Source organism: Sporisorium graminicola, chromosome SGRAM_16 (assembly GCF_005498985.1).
Source record: "Sporisorium graminicola strain CBS 10092 chromosome SGRAM_16, whole genome shotgun sequence".
Classification (NCBI taxonomy): Eukaryota; Fungi; Basidiomycota; class Ustilaginomycetes; order Ustilaginales; family Ustilaginaceae; genus Sporisorium; species Sporisorium graminicola.
Window position 1 is genome coordinate 385,688 of NC_043726.1, and position 17,651 is coordinate 403,338.

General features: G+C 57.8%; 8 protein-coding genes across 8 annotated transcripts; 4 read left to right on the forward strand and 4 right to left on the reverse strand.

Moving 5' to 3' along the window:
• Nucleotides 1-333: 333 nt before the first annotated feature.
• Nucleotides 334-1,401, reverse strand: EX895_002747 (uncharacterized protein; the record flags this gene model as incomplete). The annotated part of the gene is made up of 1 exon (XM_029883345.1): nucleotides 334-1,401. One exon carries the CDS (start codon nucleotides 1,399-1,401, stop codon nucleotides 334-336), a length of 1,068 nt encoding a protein of 355 aa, XP_029740380.1.
• An 876-nt stretch (nucleotides 1,402-2,277) lies between these two features.
• Nucleotides 2,278-4,806, reverse strand: EX895_002748 (uncharacterized protein; the record flags this gene model as incomplete). Its single annotated transcript, XM_029883346.1, has 1 exon — nucleotides 2,278-4,806. One exon carries the CDS (start codon nucleotides 4,804-4,806, stop codon nucleotides 2,278-2,280), a length of 2,529 nt encoding a protein of 842 aa, XP_029740381.1.
• A 752-nt stretch (nucleotides 4,807-5,558) lies between these two features.
• EX895_002749 (uncharacterized protein) lies at nucleotides 5,559-8,120 on the forward strand (the record flags this gene model as incomplete). The annotated part of the gene is made up of 1 exon (XM_029883347.1): nucleotides 5,559-8,120. The coding sequence occupies one exon, from the start codon at nucleotides 5,559-5,561 to the stop codon at nucleotides 8,118-8,120; it is 2,562 nt and encodes an 853-aa protein (XP_029740382.1).
• A 133-nt stretch (nucleotides 8,121-8,253) lies between these two features.
• EX895_002750 (uncharacterized protein) lies at nucleotides 8,254-10,083 on the reverse strand (the record flags this gene model as incomplete). The annotated part of the gene is made up of 1 exon (XM_029883348.1): nucleotides 8,254-10,083. One exon carries the CDS (start codon nucleotides 10,081-10,083, stop codon nucleotides 8,254-8,256), a length of 1,830 nt encoding a protein of 609 aa, XP_029740383.1.
• Nucleotides 10,084-10,728: 645 nt separating this feature from the next.
• Nucleotides 10,729-11,291, forward strand: EX895_002751 (uncharacterized protein; the record flags this gene model as incomplete). The annotated part of the gene is made up of 2 exons (XM_029883349.1): nucleotides 10,729-10,861; nucleotides 10,951-11,291. 2 exons carry the CDS (start codon nucleotides 10,729-10,731, stop codon nucleotides 11,289-11,291), a joined length of 474 nt encoding a protein of 157 aa, XP_029740384.1.
• Nucleotides 11,292-11,927: 636 nt separating this feature from the next.
• On the forward strand, nucleotides 11,928-12,760 carry EX895_002752 (uncharacterized protein; the record flags this gene model as incomplete). The annotated part of the gene is made up of 4 exons (XM_029883350.1): nucleotides 11,928-11,930; nucleotides 12,021-12,262; nucleotides 12,351-12,435; nucleotides 12,524-12,760. The coding sequence occupies 4 exons, from the start codon at nucleotides 11,928-11,930 to the stop codon at nucleotides 12,758-12,760; spliced, it is 567 nt and encodes a 188-aa protein (XP_029740385.1).
• A 963-nt stretch (nucleotides 12,761-13,723) lies between these two features.
• EX895_002753 (uncharacterized protein) lies at nucleotides 13,724-14,059 on the forward strand (the record flags this gene model as incomplete). The annotated part of the gene is made up of 1 exon (XM_029883351.1): nucleotides 13,724-14,059. One exon carries the CDS (start codon nucleotides 13,724-13,726, stop codon nucleotides 14,057-14,059), a length of 336 nt encoding a protein of 111 aa, XP_029740386.1.
• A 218-nt stretch (nucleotides 14,060-14,277) lies between these two features.
• EX895_002754 (uncharacterized protein) lies at nucleotides 14,278-17,499 on the reverse strand (the record flags this gene model as incomplete). The annotated part of the gene is made up of 1 exon (XM_029883352.1): nucleotides 14,278-17,499. One exon carries the CDS (start codon nucleotides 17,497-17,499, stop codon nucleotides 14,278-14,280), a length of 3,222 nt encoding a protein of 1,073 aa, XP_029740387.1.
• Nucleotides 17,500-17,651: the final 152 nt, after the last annotated feature.

The following is a 17,651-nucleotide window of genomic DNA, read 5'->3' on the forward strand; positions in this document are numbered from 1 at the left end:
GCGACAATCTCTTTCCACCTTTGCACCGTTTGCTCTGCACCGTTTGCCCTCACTGCGATCGCACTCCACTCTATCTTTAAGAAATACCCAATCTTGATTCGTTGCCGGACACAGGAAGGCGGCTTGTGGGTGTGTTGAATGTGCACACAGCGGAGAAATTGTCCCGCCTAAACTTGTGTTCCCGCAGCTGCTCTCACATGTCCTGAACCGAGCGACGAGAGATTCTTCGAGCCTCTCACCCTTTCTCACCTCTGCAGTCGCACGTTGATCAAACCATTTCGCATTCTGCTGACTTCGCATTGCTTTCTCAATGTTAACTCGTAGCGTTTTGGGTCAATTGGCGTGATCCATCTTGAACACGGTCTTGAGCACCTTGCGATCGTTGAAGAGCTTGTAGTACTCGGGAGCATCTTGGATGGGGCGAGTGTGCTGAATGAAACTGCCAAAGAGATCGTGGTGCTTGGACAGGAGCTTGACGGCGGGGTCGAATACAGATCGCACGGGGCAGCGACCGAATTGGAATCGAAGATTCTTGTTGTAGAGATCTGGGCCTTGCAGAGTGACGGCGTGTGTGTGAATACCGCACGATGAGATGACACCAAAGTTGCGGACAATCTGGACAGCCAAGTCGAGGGCTGGGCCAGCACCGACGACCTCGAGCGCAACGTCAGCACCTCGACCCTCGGTGGCTGCTTTGACAGTCTTGACCGGGTCGTCATCGGTAAGGTGGAGAGGGATCGCGCCGTGCTTTTTGGCCTCGGCGAGGCGCTCTGGGACCGAGTCGACCGCGTAAACCGTCTTGAAGAACGAACAAGCAGCAGTGATAGCACAAAGACCAACAGGACCGCAACCGATCACGACAGCGACAGTGTCCTTGCGCTCGACCTCGTTGAGCATTGTGTAAGCGTTGTTGGCGACAAAGTAGCCCGTGGGGAAGATGTCGGCGGTGAGGAGCATAATCTCGTCGGGGACATCGGCAGGAATGGGGTAGAGGGTCGTGTCTGCCAGTGGAACGAGGACGTACTCTGCCTGAGCACCATCGAGAGGAACCGAGCCAAAGACTCGAGACTGAGTGCAGCGGCCGGTCTGGCCGCGGTTGCAGAAGAAGCAGTCGCCGCACGAGATGGTGAAAGGAGACACAACCTTGTCGCCCTTCTTCCAGTTCTTGATTCCTTCGCCGAGCTCGTAGACCTCACCAACAAACTCGTGGCCAAGCACAAAGTCGTACTTGGGCACAGGCTGGTGGCCACGATAGATGTGCAGGTCAGATCCACAAAGAGCAGCCAGGCTGACCTTGACGACGACTTCGCCCTTGCCAGGCTTGGGGATCGGTCGCTCGAGAACAGCGACCTGCTCGGGACCCTGAATGACGACAGCTTTCATGGTTGTCGGAGAAGGCATGCTGATAGATGGTGGTGACTTCTGCTTGCTATTGCGTGTAGTTCGGAGTTACGCGTGATGGTCGAAAGGTCGAAAGGTCGAGAGGTCGAGAGAGAGAGAGAGAGAGAGAGAGATGGGAAAGTCAGACAATGATGTCGCGTGTGTCACTCTCTGGCTGCTTGGCTCGAGCTGATTTCCCCGCACAGTTCTGCCCAACCGGAAGTCTCGGTTAAAAAAACCCCGGCTGAGTGCGATTTGAGCTCCACATTAACCTTACTGGACAGCAAGCAAAAAAGTGTCATCTGACTTCGAGGACAGAGTGAATGCGATGCGGATCTGACTGAGCAAGATTATGGGTCAGACTCGAGGCTGCACGCAGCATGCTGTAATGAGGCGAGATCGGACGACTCACGATTGGCTTGTATCCGTTGTCGTACGCCTCCTTGTAGTCACCATCTGCAATGCAATCGCTGCACTCGTAGAATGTCTCTTCGAGACAGCCTCCTTCCGTCACAAACGGATGTGAACAACATGAGCTCCCACGTCTGTTGTCCGTTTCCAGGCTGTATACACCATGCTCCGGCATACATGGCTTGATTGAAAACACAGTTGCGACAGGCAGCAAGTCAGCAGACAGTGTAAGATCCGCACAGGCAGCTGTATCCAATGCGATCGCGTCAGCAATTGTAATACGTACTTGCTCTAGACAGCAACAACTGCTGCGTTGTTCACACTCGACTTCTTGCCACGCAGTCTCGTCCAGCCCTTTCTCACCGCACTTGAGCCGTTGCTGTCAGGTGCCTCAGTCTCTCGACGAGCCATTCTAGCCTTAGAGCTGATTCAACCCCTTCAAACACAACCACAATAACGTTCGCATTTGCACAATGCTGATGCAGTTTATGGGATGTACAGCCGGCTGAAAGCCTGAACCGGAGTCCTGCAGGTGGGGCAGAGATGGGTGGGGTCATCGCTCTGTCTGCTTGCGATCGAGGATCGACGAGCTGGAGGCCTGGAAGCAAGGTGTTCACGACAGTCCATGCAGAGGCACAGACAGCGGCAGGGCCAGCAAATGACGTTTCGCTCTTCGGTGCAGCAGACGACGCAGAGTCGGCGAGAGTCGTCGGTCAGAGAGCCGCGCTGTGTGGTTGCTGTCGATGCGCGACGTTGGATCAACGACTGTGCGAGATGCAAGTCGGATGGGAACATGTTCGAGTCGGTGGTCGCGGTGGATGAGAAATGGAGGAGCGTGTTGTAAGCGGAGCGTGTGAGAGGTGCTTGACCGCGTGGTTGGGTGAGATGGGCGAGCAGGAGTTGGTTGAATGCTTCTGTACCCGAATGCAGCGTCAACTGCGAGCTGCTCGAGGCCGTGTCATCGGCAGCAAACGATCCCAGCTCCTCGAGCAAACCAGACACCTCGTCGGTCTCCATCTCGAACTCGTCCGTGTCGCCTTCCTCGGTGTCGACACCATCTGAATCGTAACCAGCCTCTCTCTCTACGGCTGTAATGTCGTAGTTGTCGTCTTCTTGATCGCTATCGACCTCCAACTCCTCGCCCGCTGACCTTCTGCCGCTATCTGCCAATTCGAAGCGTTGCGACTCGGACCCAGCGAATGCTTGCTCGCTACCCTGTCTGTCGTGCGATTCTGCACCTCTCTGTCTTTGGGATCTTGACTCGACCCAAGCAGAGTCGACTACGTGAGACGACGACGAGGGTGTGGCAATACGATGCTGCTGTTGCAGTCGATCTTGCGTTTGCTGTCGCTGCTGTTGCTCAAGACGTCTTTGAGCATCAGCGGCTTCCCGTCGCTCCCTTCTGCGAGCTTCGCCATTGCGGCCGTGCCAGACGAGCCGAACAAGGCGTAGTCCGCGGTAGACCCACCGTGGAACGCTCGGATCCGCTACACCCACGGTACGCAGCATCTTTCGCAAACCCATGACGGCGAGGCTGCGAGTCACAAGCAATGTTGCAACGATAAAGTGCAACAGTGCGCGGATGCGAGCCAGCCCTGCGTGTCCAAAGGTGGAAGAAGCACCGCCGTGCAGTGTCGGCTCGATGCGGACCTCTTTGACTTGACGCGAGAGTCCGCTCACGTCACCGCCGCTCTCGTAGGAGGAGGCGTCGAGTCGGTGATGGGCAGGAGTACCTCGCGAAACAAGCGGATCCACGAGCTGGATGCGGCCGCTGGAGCTGAGCTCGATGTAAGGTGCGTCCCAGGCAATCAGCGGCTCCATTTCTCGTTCTAGGCCGGTCAAGCGCGTCGACTCCATGCAGGCCGTACCGAGCTTGAAGAGCGCCAGGGAAAAGTCTTCGTCGAGGGAAGGCAGGTTGGAGCGTGAAAAGAGGAGGCGATGCGGCTGTATTGAGCCTTCGAGAAGTAACATGGTGAGCGCGTGCAACGACACGGTGAGCAGCACGACCAAGACAAGCGCGATCTCGGGCGTGCGGGTGAGCGCTTCGAGAAAGGGATATCGACCGGATTTAGCAGCGAGAGCATAGTGCAAGAGCGCCAGAACGCCAAACAGGCTCGAGATGACGAGCCTGCGCGCAAAGACCGGGCGACGACATCTGGACAGCGCAATGGTAAAAATCTGAAGCACCTGAAGCAGGACACACAGATAGACGTGCTCGTTGGCGGGGGCGTCTGGCGAAAACGAGTGAAAGTGAAGCAGAAAGGCAAAGCCAACCAGATTGAAAGCGGGTGGCTCCTCGCGATCCGCGTCCAGATTGCGCACAACGGTTTCGGTGATGACACCAACGCATGTCGAGGTAAAGGCGGCCCAGAGTGCGGAAGCGTCTCGGGTACGAAGGAGGGCATCTCTGCTACTTGAGCCAAACCTGTCCAGAGCCCAGCCGGAGATAGGCGTGTCTGCAAGCCAGGCTTTTCGCCATGAGGTGGTGGTGCACGTGCGCAACAGGGCGTTGACAGGGCTGGATTCGGACAAGAAGGCATCGGCGACGATGGTGGTGAGGATGAGTACGGAACGAGCCAGCAGGACGAGACTGGGTATACGGAGAGCGACTCGCTGAAGTGGGGAGAGTCGTGCAGTTGCGCCACCTCGCGGCCTGCAGATGTGCTGCACCCGGTTGTTGACGATGACAACGATGATCAAGGCAATGGCGTAGCGGCTGGTGACAAAGCTCCATGGGCTGTCAGAGAAGCTGTCCCATGCGTCGAGCTGGTCCAAGGAGTCGTCGGCATGGAAGGCGGACATGGAGGAGGCGGTAGTGCTGGTGCCTCGACCGAACGGTAACGATTTGGGAGCGTTGCTGCCAGTCCAGACGGATCCGCTCGTCACTCCTGCATCATCTGCATGGTCCAGAAAGAGATGGTCGAGAGGCGGAAAGAGGAAACCATAAGCTGCTCGAAGCGGCGATGCGAGCCACTCCTTGCCGGAATGCAAGACTTGTGAGATATGGAGTGGCATGGTGTCCACTCCGCCGCCGTCTGAGCGAGATGAGTTACGCCGTTTGTTCGACCTCAGCTCAACGGATGTTCCGAAGCCACTGTGCGGCGCTCGGAAATCGGAAAATCCAAGCCAGCCTGCCACGCGCCCAGAAATTAGGAAATCATCCGAGGCAGCCACGCGTTCAAATTAATTTTAAAGAAAAACTCAAGGGCACACGCTCAAAATTCTTTCCGCCTTGGCACGCTATGCGCTCTATCTTGTATCACCATCTCAACTCTTTCTCTGAGTACTGTTTCTTGTTTTCAAAAAGCAAAACAGATGTCCTTTATGGCGTAGTTGCCTCCTTGGCTAAGTGGTACAGCGCGGCACTTGTAAACAAGGCACTTTATCAGTGTCCTGAGCTCAGGGATGCCGAGATCACTCGTTCGAACCGGGTAGGTGGCATTTTTTTTACTAGTTTGTCGCGCTTTTCTTCGACTCTAGACGTCTTGCAGGGGTCGGAAAGTGTTAGAACTCTTCGAAAACGCATCAAAGACGACATTTTGAGCCGTGTCAAGACCCTGTGCGACGACGAAAAAGGAGGTCGCACAAACGTGCTTTTTTTATGTTCGAGGTTTGGAGGAATTTATCGAAAAAACAGGTTTTTGCTCGGGTGACGTTTTAAAAATGGACTCCACTTTTGGAAGTCCTCTGGGACTAATCACGGGTGGTCACCACCAAGACGACGACCATCACTTTTGCGCAGCTGCCTGGAACCCCGATTCGGTACGATGTCGGATTCGAGCTTCTCCTCTTCATGGCTTTCGTCGCTGTCGACTTCCAACGGCAGGAACGCGTTGCTTCTGGGATCGATCGCGGTGGGCTCTTCGATTGCCACGGCGGCTGCGATCCTGGGCACGCAGCGCATCACACGACGAAAGAAGCGTCAAGACTTGTCGGATGCCGTCACCAAGTCGGCCAACATGCAGGGTACGGATCGACTGCAGCGCTTTGATCTGGACCGCGATGCAGCCTCGTCTTCGACGGACGGAGGAACACCGCGGTACCTTTCGGGACTGGCGAGCAACTCGCTGAGGCCAGCATCACATCTGCGCAACTCGACCAGCTTTTACTCGAGCAACCACACGCCTCCGTCTCCCGCTGGACCATCACGTGCTGAAACCATCGGCCGCAACGACAGCTCCTCGCGCAAGCGTCTGCCGTCGGTCGAGCAGTGGGACGAAAGCCTGATCCGCGAGCAACTCTCCCGCAACTACAGCTTTTTGGGCGAAGAGGGCATGACGGCGATCCGCAACTCGTTTGTCATTGTGGTCGGAGCAGGAGGCGTAGGATCGTGGGCAGCTCTGATGCTGTTGCGCTCAGGAATCTCCAAGCTTCGGCTCATCGACTTTGATCAGGTCTCGCTCTCTTCGCTCAACCGGCACGCTTGTGCTACGCTCGAGGATGTCGGCCGACCCAAGGTGGTGTGCTGTGCTGAAAAGTTTGCACAGATTGCACCCTGGGCCACGTTGGAGGCATGGGTGGAGCTCTTCCGCGGCGATGAGGCGGAGCGACTCCTGGGCGGCAACCCAACGTATGTGGTGGATGCGATCGACAACATCGATACCAAAGTCGAGCTACTGCGGTTCTGCGCCGAACGCAAGATCAAGGTCATTAGCTCCATGGGTGCGGGCGCCAAGAGCGATCCGAGCCGCATTCAGATTTCCGATATCAGCGTCACCTCCGAGGATCCACTGGCCCGCAGCGTACGTCGGCGTTTGCGGGCGCTCGGCTTGCCGCCCATTCCACCCAAGGAGGTGGAGGAGAAAGCCAAGCGCGAGGCAGAACAGCTGGAAAAGGCGCAGTCCCAGGCTGCTCCTCGTCGGCCCAACAACAAGCAGGGCGGCAAGGCGAACAAGGCGAACAAGGCGAACAAGCAAGGCAACGCGTCGGCGACGCTCGACGTGCCCTCTGCCAGTGCCGACGCGGACCGTACACCAATGAAGGCGAGCCCGAGCGACGAATGGACGCGGAAAAGTGCGAACAAGGGGAACAGCAGTGGATCCTCTTCGCCCAAGCTGGGCTCCAAGGGGAGCAGCAGCGGTGTGCAGCCACGATATGCTCGCAAAGCGACTTGTTCGCCTTCTCCGCTCGCGTCCCGAAGCGGCAGTTCGACTGATCTCACTTTGCTGAGCGGGTCCAGCAGCAACGACACGGCTGCTACGGTTGCCAGTTCGGCATCGAGCTCCCGGGCAGTGTCTGCAGCCATGCCGCAAGCACCGCGCCATAGCCGACGGGCGAGCAGCGTCTCTTCCTTTGGATCGGGCGCGTATGCTACGCCCATGACGACGCCTTCGGACGAGATGGCGGCGCTGCTGCCGGACGAGGGCGATCAGGATGCGAGCCTGCGACCGCTGGACGACGAGGAGAAGGAGGACACTGGCTCGTTGGAGGGCACTCGGAATTGGGAAGGTAGACGCGCATCTCAAAGCAGTGCAGCTGCCTCGGACGCGACGGCAGTCGACTTGGCAGCGCATTCGGCACCGCGTATACAGAGGACCGACAAGCTGCGGAGACGCGTGTCCGAGGTGGAAGAGCTGTCGCCGTCGCCGTCGCCGTCGAGCTCATCGCCGGCTCTGTCGCGCAGTGCGTCGTTCAGGCCGACACTGGCACCTACGGCTGCGGCTGCGGAGGAAACGTGTACGGAGCCGACGTTTTTCATCCCGTGCGTCTACTCTACGGAGAAATCCGACACGCGTCTTCTGCCGCTGGACGAGGACGAGTTTGAAAAGGGCAACGTGGACGAGTTGGCGGCGTTGGAAGACTTCCGCGTACGCATCCTGCCCGTACTTGGCCCGCTGCCGGCCATGTTCGGGCTGGCGGTGGCGACGTTCATCCTGTGCGAGATCGGCGGGCAAAAGATGGAGCCGCTTGCGTTCAAAGGACGCCGGAAGCTGTACGAAAAGCTGTTCCACGACCTGTCCGTCTCGGAATCGCGCCATCCCGTGCCCGGCACGCAATCGGCTGTCCAGGACAGCAACAACACGGGTCCGCGCCACTACATCCCGTTCAGCATCAACGACATCGCCTACCTGTTCGAAGAGGTGTTCCGGGGCAGGAGCGTCGTCCCGCCGTTCGACAGCTTGTCCGGCGCGCAGCTCGAGAGGTGGGACTCGACGCTGCCGTTGAGCTTCCAGAACGTGGCGCTCTTCTCGCGCGCGCAGGCCAAGGTGCACGAAGCCGAGGTGCTCAGGAAGGGCAGAAGCCCTGTGGAGGTGTGGGGGGCCGATGCGGCGCACATGATCAAGCGCAGGATGGCGAGCGAGCGCAGGAGCGGCTTTTTCCGCTTTTGAGCGCACTGCAATGGTCAAGGAAACGTGGGGTTTGTCACGAGCGTGTGTATAATTACAAAGTGTAGAAAAGAGAAAGACGAGCGCGCTACGCTTTTTCGAGTGAATGCATTGGCGCTGCTATCGTCGCACGCGCTCACTTGTCAGTGATGCAGCCGTGCGAAGCATCCGCGACGTTGCGAACAAACTTGAGCAAGTGACCCGACTTGGGCTTGAGCGGCAACGGCTTCCACGCCTCGCGACGCTTCTCCAGGTCCGCCTCGGAAACACCGACCAGCTCGAGCGTGTTGGTCTCGGCATCGATGCTGATGACATCGCCGTCCTGAACAAGCCCGATCGGGCCGCCGACTTGCGCCTCGGGAACGACGTGGCCAATGACAAAGCCGTGACTGCCACCGGAGAAACGACCGTCGGTCAGGCAGGCGACATCCTGGCCGAGACCGGCGCCCATGATGAGACTGGTGGGCTTCAGCATCTCGGGCATCCCGGGCCCGCCCTTGGGACCCTTGTAGCGGAGCACGATGACGGTTTTCTCGCCCTTCTTGATCTCGCCCTTCTCGACGGCGGCGACCATGGCGTCCTCGGTGTCAAACACTCGCGCTTTGCCCGTGAATCGCAGACCCTCCTTGCCGGTGATCTTGGCAACAGCACCGCCGGGCGAGAGGTTGCCCTTGAGGATACGGATATGCCCGGTGCTCTTGAGCGGCTTGTCGACGGGGTAGAGGACGTCCTGGTTGGTCGGGAGCTTGCCGCGTGCGTGCGTCCATCGGTCGACGTTCTCGGCCAGCGTGCGCCCGGTGACAGTCATGTGCTCTCCCTTCATGAGCTTGTTCTCGATACAGTACTGGATGACGGTGGGGATGCCGCCGAGCTTCGAGTGCACGTCTTCCATGACGTACTTGCCCGACGGTTTCAAGTTGGCGAGGAAGGGCGTGGTGTCGGCAATGCGCTGGAACTCGTCAATGTCGAGCTGGATGCCGACCGAGTGTGCGATGGCGATGAGATGCAAGACGGCGTTGGTGGAGCCTCCGAGCACCATGGTGAGCGCAATGGCATCCTCGAAAGCGGCGCGCGTCATAATGTCGCGCGGCTTGATGTCCTTTTCAAGCACGAGACGCATGGCGGCACCCATGTTTTCGGCCTCGGCGATCTTTTCGGGGTACTCTGCGGGGAACGACGAGCTGCCTGGGAGGGTCATACCGAGAGCTTCGGCGCACGAGGCCATGGTGTTGGCGGTGTACATGCCGCCGCAGGCACCGGGGCCGGGGCAGGCGTTGCGGACGGTATCGTAGCGGATCTTTTCGGCGTCCGGGGTGCCGCCGTTGGCAAGGTACTGACCGTAGGACTGGAAGGCCGAGACAATGTCGAGGGTGCCTGGAACGCTGGAGCATCCACCGGGGCGGATGGTGCCTCCGTAGAGCATGATACCGGGACGGTTGAGACGACCCAGAGCCATCAGAACGCCGGGCATGTTCTTGTCACATCCAGGAATCACGACGGCGCCGTCGAGCCAGTGGCCACCGCAGGCGGACTCGACGGAGTCCGCAATCAAGTCACGCGAGGGGAGAGAGTAGGACATGGCGTCGGTGCCCATAGAGATACCGTCCGAGACACCGACGGCGCCAAACTGGTAACCAGTGAGACCGGCTTCCTGGACCGACTTTTTGACGCGCTGCGAGATGGCGAGCAGGTGGGCGTTGCACGGATTACCCTCGTACCAGATGGAGCCGATGCCGACCATGGCGCGGGTGAGATCCTCGTCGGACTCGATGCCGTCGGTGGCGTAGAGCATGGCCTGGGAGGCGCCCTGGTCCTTGGGCTTGGTGATGATGCGCGAGTACTTGTTGAGGGTGCCGGGGGGAGCCCGGTCGGCACGGAGAGAGGCCGAGGTGGAGAGGGCGCGACGGGAGGCGATGCCGCCGCGCAGGAGCGAGGCCGTCGAAGGCCTGAGAACGGATGTCAGCATGTGGACGATAGCGGTGATCGATGGGGATGGAGAGCGGGAGAGAGGCGCAAGGAAGGTGACGTTGGGAACAAGTGATTCGATGTTCCAGCGTTTCGTCCTTTCGCTCTTGCCGAAAAAAGAGCAAAGAGCGCTCTGCCGCCGAGTCACGGCCAGGCGAAAAAAGCGGTCATTTCTTCCAACCTGGTCGAGATTATGCAGATGGTTCCTGTTCTCCGCTCTTTTCCATCGGCCAATCGCCGCGCTTCTTTTTGAAAGGGGTAATTTTGTTAGTTGCGACGGCTAACATGTGTAAAAAAAGCTCACGACGAGTCTCATCAGTTGGTCTCAGATCGGCAAGGGGCCAACAGTGTGGATCGCGTCCAAATTCATGGCCACGCTGGCTCATTTCGCCTCCTGAAAATGTGGGCATGAGTAGACGCTGAGACCTGCCGAGAGCGGAGTTCCGCTGCAGTACGGCAAAGCTGTGAACCCTGAGCTTCCCTTTCGATGGCGTTCGTTCGTCTTCAAGCTTGCATCCCGACAACGAACAGCCTTCAGTTACTTTTCTGTACAACACCTCGTCCAGAAAGAGGCAAAGCACAACCTCGCTGCTAGCGTCCTCATCACTCTCATCGCATACGGAATCGTTTCGGAACCACGATCAAGATGCAGAACAGGTTCACTCTTCAGTGCCTCGCACTCGCACTGCTGGCACTCTGTGTGGCCGTGTCGGCCCAGAACAGCGCTTCATCAACACAAGCAGCTTCAAGCAGCAACGCGCCTGCATCGAGTGGAAGTGGTAAGCACAGCGTTGCCGAATGCCCGTTCTCGTCAACTTGAAAGCATACATACTGATCCTGTGTTGCCATTGCGTCTTTCATCACGCAGCCACCGCATCTCCGTCAGCGTCCGGCTCAGCATCAGCTTCTGGGACCGGCTCGAGAAGCGGCAGCGCCAACATCACCTCGACCGGCTCCTCCAACTCCTCTTCCAGCGCCTCGGCCACCAGCACCACTCCCACCACCTACCCGATCGCATCTGTACCGAGCACGGGCTACTTGGCCGGTACCGCAGCTGCTCCCGTTCCAGCGGGTGCTGCAGGTGCTTCAGAGACAACGGGTCCGAACGATAGCCACGTCGTCAGTGCTGGAGAGATGCTACGCGCCACGATGCCTGCTGTATCGGCGAGCATTTTGGCGCTGGGCGTGGGTGTCTGGGTTGTGCTTTGAGGAGGGAGAGGAAAGAAAGCCAGTATCTCCGTGGACCAAAGTCGCATCCGCTCAGCTCCAACCCGAGTCAGTAAGCTCTATGAATGCATCCAGTCACGCAGATCTGTCGGGCTGTGAACCGACTCCACGAATGCTTCACAGCTGTTTTGATCGTCTTGTACTTTACGTACACAGATCAATCTCCTCAGCTTCCACCTCACTTGTACTCCGCAGTGCTCTGTTCACGAAGGACAATGGACTCATGCTTTGACTCGTCAGAGCGCTTCATTCCATGGAAAGCGCGAGTTGTGATCAAGCCGACGTAATATCCTTGCAAGCGAGGAGCGTAAGAGACTGGACGATTTGTGTTCAGATGCAATCGAAGCTCGAGCTTTGCAGAGAGCAACATGTCTGCGATAGTGCGGAACATCCGTTGAGGGACGGACAGAAGCAAATTGAATGTGAGATGCTGGTATCGTACAACGCGGAAGTCGGATACGCTTCCAAACTCCACACTCGATGCAGCTCCAAATCAAGGTGAATTCGCCGGCGAATCAGACATCCGCGCGACTTGACGGGACTGAACTCCGAATCATGTGTTGAAACACGAGCTTCCAACCATCATCTCTCGTCGTCCGATAGACACAAGTCGCAGCTATGGTACGTCTCTCGGAGTGGCAATGTCTCGTGTAGACTTCAATCATGCGTTGACCTTCCTTCTCTCCACCCACGGTCTTCTGACCTCGCCAGGCAAAGGGAAGCGCGAAGAAGACGGCCTCGGGCAACACGTTCCTGCTCACGTTGCTACGCAATGGATTTCTCGCGACCAACACAATCTATCTATTGGTCCGGTTTTGGCTTTTCCGATCGAGCGTCACCAAAGGCACTGTCTTCGGCTATGTCGTCTCGGAAGTCATCGCAGTCGGTCTGTGGCTCACGCTGCAAAGCATGGCTGCACAGGGAAACGACCTACAGCAGAGCGGTCTTACACAGTGAGTCTCTGCAGCGTCTTCTGTCACACACGACATGGAGCGGATGGGCTGACTCCGAACTCTGTATGTGCCTCTTTGTTCTCTGCAGGTACATGTTTGATATTATCTACGTGACCTGGTTCGTGCAACTGGCTTCGCTGGTCTGGTCCAAGTTTTGGTACCTTTACCTGATCGTAAGTTCTTGTGCTCGCTCGTATGCGCATTCTCCCCTTCGACGGACACGCTGACAACGGGCTTCTTCGTATCGCCTCTATGCAACAGATCCCGGGCTACGGAGGCTACGTCATTTACCAAAAGATCCTGCTGCCGTACCTTTTCCGCGGCCAAAGCCCCTTTGCATCGCTCCAGGGTCTGCTTGGCGGGTCACGCGGAGCAGGCGCGTCAGGTGCAAACGCAAACGCTCAACAGCAACCAGGCGAAGCCCTCTCGAAACGTCAGCAAAAGCTGCAGGCTCGTGCAGCGAAAGGCGACCCACGAGTGCAGGTGCGACAGCGTTGATCTAATAGCGAGAATCGGCTTTCCCGATGGCCGGTACGCCAGCAAAACAAGGCAAACACAAGAAAGGCTTGCAGAAGAATAAAGGCGATGATGTGACTGAAAGCGGTGCAAAGAGGATGTCGAGTGAGCGTGGGAATGTGAGGCCGTCTTCCGGCGGTTCCTGCGAGCTCGCGAAATGAGACGTACAGTAGTTCGCTTTGCTACATTTTGTCACTGTGCCGTTGACGTGGGTTCCGTAACACACGGCCGACGATGCGGCCAGACGTGGGGATTCTACAAAAGCTGGGTTCGGCGTGTCCGATTCCCGTTTTTTGCTCCTTTGTACCTGGTCTCAAAGCGGCACAGCATGCGGAAAGCGCGACTGATCCATCGCTCGCATCAACGAAACCCCACCAAGACACACAGCCTCTGTGCGCGAGTGGATGCGTTGTGAGAGGTGGGTGGGGCTTAAAATGCCATCGTGAAAGTCAAACGAGGAAGGCGACCTTGTTGCTTGCTGAACCGTGGGTGAAAAAACAGCAAGTACGCCGACCCACTTTGCTTCAGTTCACAGCCTCCCTGGTGGGACCGACAACGGTTTTCATCCCACCCGCTGTCTGCAACGTCGGAACCGGTTCCCCGTGCAGTGAGCTCAGAGGTGGGAAAGAGGCACAGTGGCTGTGACCCTTGAGCGATGAACACAGATGACTCGCAAAGGATAAAGTTGGGCTCCTCCTCGTCGACGGTCCGTCTCTTCATTGGTCTTTTGTTCCAAAACGGCAAGAGCATTCCTGTTCTTCTCTCACAATCTCGACCCACACCAACTTGTCGACCTTCTCGCAAACACGATCGTTGAACGATCCTGTACAGTTTCGCAAAATTCGCAAGTGTCGCCATTCACGTCGCTTCCCATCGTGCTCCTCGACCTTCCTGACTCACCACGCACCTCTTTCGCTTTCGCCTTCACGTTCGCTAACAGCAACAATGAAGTCCTCCACCATCCTTCTCACAATCACTCTCCTCGCCCTGCTCAGCACGGTGCTCTCCGCACCGCTTCCCTCCTCTTCAGTCGTGCTGAAACTCAGCGACGGCCGCACCTCGAAATGCGATCTGCCCTACCAACCCTCGCGCGAGAAAGTCGACCTGGTCTCGTCCAAGCTCGTCGCCAGCAGCAAAATCGCCTGCCCCGCTAGCCACGAGCATCCCAGCGGTGGTAAAACCGTTCAATGCGAACAGAGTCAGCTCGCCGCCACAGACGAAGCGAACGACATGCTCCACGGCGCTTGTGATGACCATCAGGGCGTGCACTCGGTCGCCTGATCGCCACGCGCTCCAGAGGTGCTTCCACAACGGAGCCCAATCGAATCTGAACGTCTCGTCTGCTGTACCGGCTACACAGTCACGCCTTTCAATCGAGACTCTCATCACTCGGCCGCACATCTCGAGTTCGGCGTGTCTTTGCTAGTGACGCAATCATATCCTTTTCCCAATTTCATTGTGCGATGTTGATATGGACATGTTGCCCCCTCCAGCCCGCGTCATCCCCTCGCTCCAGGTGCCAGAGCAGCTGCACTCGCCGTCTGACCCTTATACACCTTCCTCTTGCCCTCATCCTGAACGTCTTCCTTGGTGAAATAATGCTTCGCCACCTCCAGCAACCACTCGGACTTGATCTGCATCACTTGGCGCATGAAGTTCTTGCTCGTCTCGACCAGCTCAAAGTAGCACAAAAAGGGCGCCTGCGGGATCTGCTTGTACAGACAGCTCGACGGGTGAATGTGGATTGTCGTGTTCTGCTTGATGGCACGATACGCCTCGCCGCCCTTCTGAATGCGCGCCGTGTTCATAAAGTAGCCCGCCAGGACGGACCGCTGAATCCCCGAGATGTCCGACGGATCCGCATTGCTTTCGGGAGTCAGCTCGACGCGTTCGCACAGCTGAGCCAGCTGATCACGCACATCACGCACGCGCGCCAGCACCTTGGGCTGCACAAAGTTGTCGATGCAAAACTGGTGGTCGTAGTTGCTCTGCACCCACTGCTCCCACACATTGAGCAGCGTAAAGTGGTCTCCACCCGTGCGTACGAACGCTGCACGCGCGCGGTCAGCGTGCATCTTCTTGTCCTTCGGCCGGAAGAACAGCGCCGACGACTCGGACAGCATCGATACAATCGAAAGGACCTCGTCGGTGCACTTGTACGTCTCGGACGCCAGGATCGCTTTCGACAGCTGCGGATCCACCGGAAACTCGGCCATCCTGCGTCCCAACTTGGTCAGCTCGCCCTTGTCGTTGAGCGCTCCCAACGCGTAGAGCAGCTCAAACGACCGCCTCAGCGTATCCGACGGCGGCGGATCGAGGAAATCAAAGTGGAGCAGATCGTTGATCCCGAGCGACTTGAGCAGCAGAACCACATTGGCCAAATTGGTGCGCTGAATCTCCGGTGTCGTGTTTTCGTCCATCTCGTTTCGAAAGGCCCACTTGGTAAACAACCTGAAACACTTACCTGGGCCAACACGTCCCGCTCGACCTGCGCGCTGATTCGCCGAGGCGCGCGAACATGGCACCACGGTCAGCGACGACATGCCCGTTCGCGGATTGTACGAGTTTTGCTTGACGAATCCGGGATCGATCACAAACACCACCCCGTCAATCGTGATGCTCGTCTCGGCAATGTTGGTAGCCAAAACCACCTTCCTCGCACCTTCCGGCGTGGGCTCGAATATCTTGGCCTGCATCTCGCTCGGCAAATTGGCGTAGATGGGACAAACAAGGAGCTCGGCGATCTTGTTGCCCAACGCCCGACTCGTCTCTTGCAGGTTCTCCATGGCCGCATCGATCTCGTCTTGGCCCGTCAAAAAGACGAGAATGTCGCCGCGCGGCTGGGTCGTATGAATCTGGAAAATGGTCGTAATGGCTGCATGCAGGTAATTGGCTTCGGGCTGCGGAGTGTAGTGAATGTCGACGGGGTATCTGCGTCCAGGCACGTTGAAGATGGGCGCATCGTCGAAGAACTCGGAGAACTTTTCGGCGTCGAGCGTAGCACTCGAGATGAGCAGCTTGAGGTCCGGTCTGAAGCGTGCAATGTCCTTCACCAGCCCGAAAAGCACATCTGTACTCAAAGTTCGTTCGTGCGCCTCGTCGATGATGAGTGCAGAGTACGAGTTCAAGTCCGGCTCGGTGAGAAACTCACGAAGCAGCATACCATCGGTCATGTATTTGATCACCGTGTCGTCCGAGGTGCAGTCCTCGAAACGAATGCTGTAGCCGCACTCGCGGCCGAGACGCACGCCCATCTCTTCGGCGACACGGGCTGCGACGCTCATGGCGGCGACGCGACGCGGTTGGGTGCATCCGACCTTCTTTCCGTTCTTAGTGTATCCAGCTTCGTGCAGGAACTGTGGTAACTGCGTCGTCTTGCCGGAACCGGTCTCGCCGACGACGATGAGCACCTGATACTCGTCGATGGCATCGAGCAGTTCCTGTCGCAGCGCGTAGACGGGCAGCGATTCGCGCGTAGCCTGGATCTGGGCGGCTTTGGACTCTGCCTCGTCAATCTGTTGCTGCAGCAGCTTATCCCTAGCACTCGTCGCGTGGGACGACGTGCCGGCCATTTGCGATTCGACGACAAACTGGATCGTCTGGCTTTCGTCAAAGACATAATCATACTGTTCGACGAGCTCCTTGGACGCTTCGTTGGCTGGTTCGGGGACGTAGCGCGAACGGTCGATTTGCTCCTTCTCAAACTGCTCGGCGTCCGTGACGTGCGTCTGCTGGGCGAGCCGTTCGGAGCGTGCATCGTTGTAGCGCTGGTACAGCGCTTGCTCCTTTTTGGCCACATCAAGCTTGCCTTTCTCGGTGATATAGTCTTCGGGCATCGCATAGCCGGCATCGCCGTCATCGATGCGAGCTCGTTCCTCCGCAAGACGAAGCACCTCCTTCTTGTACTCGAGGTCTCGCTCCTCGCGCTTGGTCATCTTGAGTCCGCGGAAGAAGCGCTCTTCGTCCTGGATTTCGAGGCGCAGCAGCTCCATGCGTTGCTGCGCACGCTTGGCGAGGTATTCTTGCCTAGATCGGTCGCGGAGACTGGGCATGGCTGCGGAACGCGCGTCGTCGTCTTCGGCCAGCAGACGCCGCGCGGCTGCTTCGGGGTTGAGGCGCGCAGAGGTGCGGTCTTCGACCACGTTGCGCGTGCTGCCCTTGTCCTTGTCGCGAATGCGTCGAGCGAACTCGTCGCGCTCCGCGAGGTCCTTGAGTCGCGCACGCTCTCTCGAGTCTTGGTCCGATTCGGATGCAGATGCATGGCGGCGTGGACTGGGAGATCGAGAGCGTCGCGTCGCAGGTGGGGAGTCGGGTTGACGTTCCGCGTCTCGCGAGCCGGCGTCCCTCTTTTTCTTCTTCTTCTTTTCGGGCTTGATGGAAAGCTCCTCTTCGCCATTCTCTTCGTCCAAAAGCAGACCGTAGCGCTTCTGGCCGCTCTTCGCATCTCCTTTTACATCCTTGGTCGAAGGCGGAGTCGAACTGGCGGGTCGGGGGTTGCTTTGACTGGCTCGAGGCACTCGTGCGTAGAGTTCGTTGGCAAAGGTGCGCGCCTCATCGGTGGAGGGAAGGCCGAGCGAGATGAGGCTTTGAAAGAGGTCGGTGGGGGTTGATGCTGAAGAGGCAGACACTTGAATGAAATCGATGATGGACGATTGCGAGAGTCCAAAGAACCGCATGCTGTTGTCGCTGATCCAGCGCCGCAGCTCGGCATTGGACGGCATTGGCGGCTAATTCCTGAGACCAGAGGGCGATAGCGTTGAAGCGATCGCTCTCTGTTGGCTCTTCAGATTTTCAACTGTATAGTAGATGTAAGTGGTAGCAAGAAGGAAGGAGGGAAAGAGGATGGATGAGATCTGTCGCATCGACTCAGCTT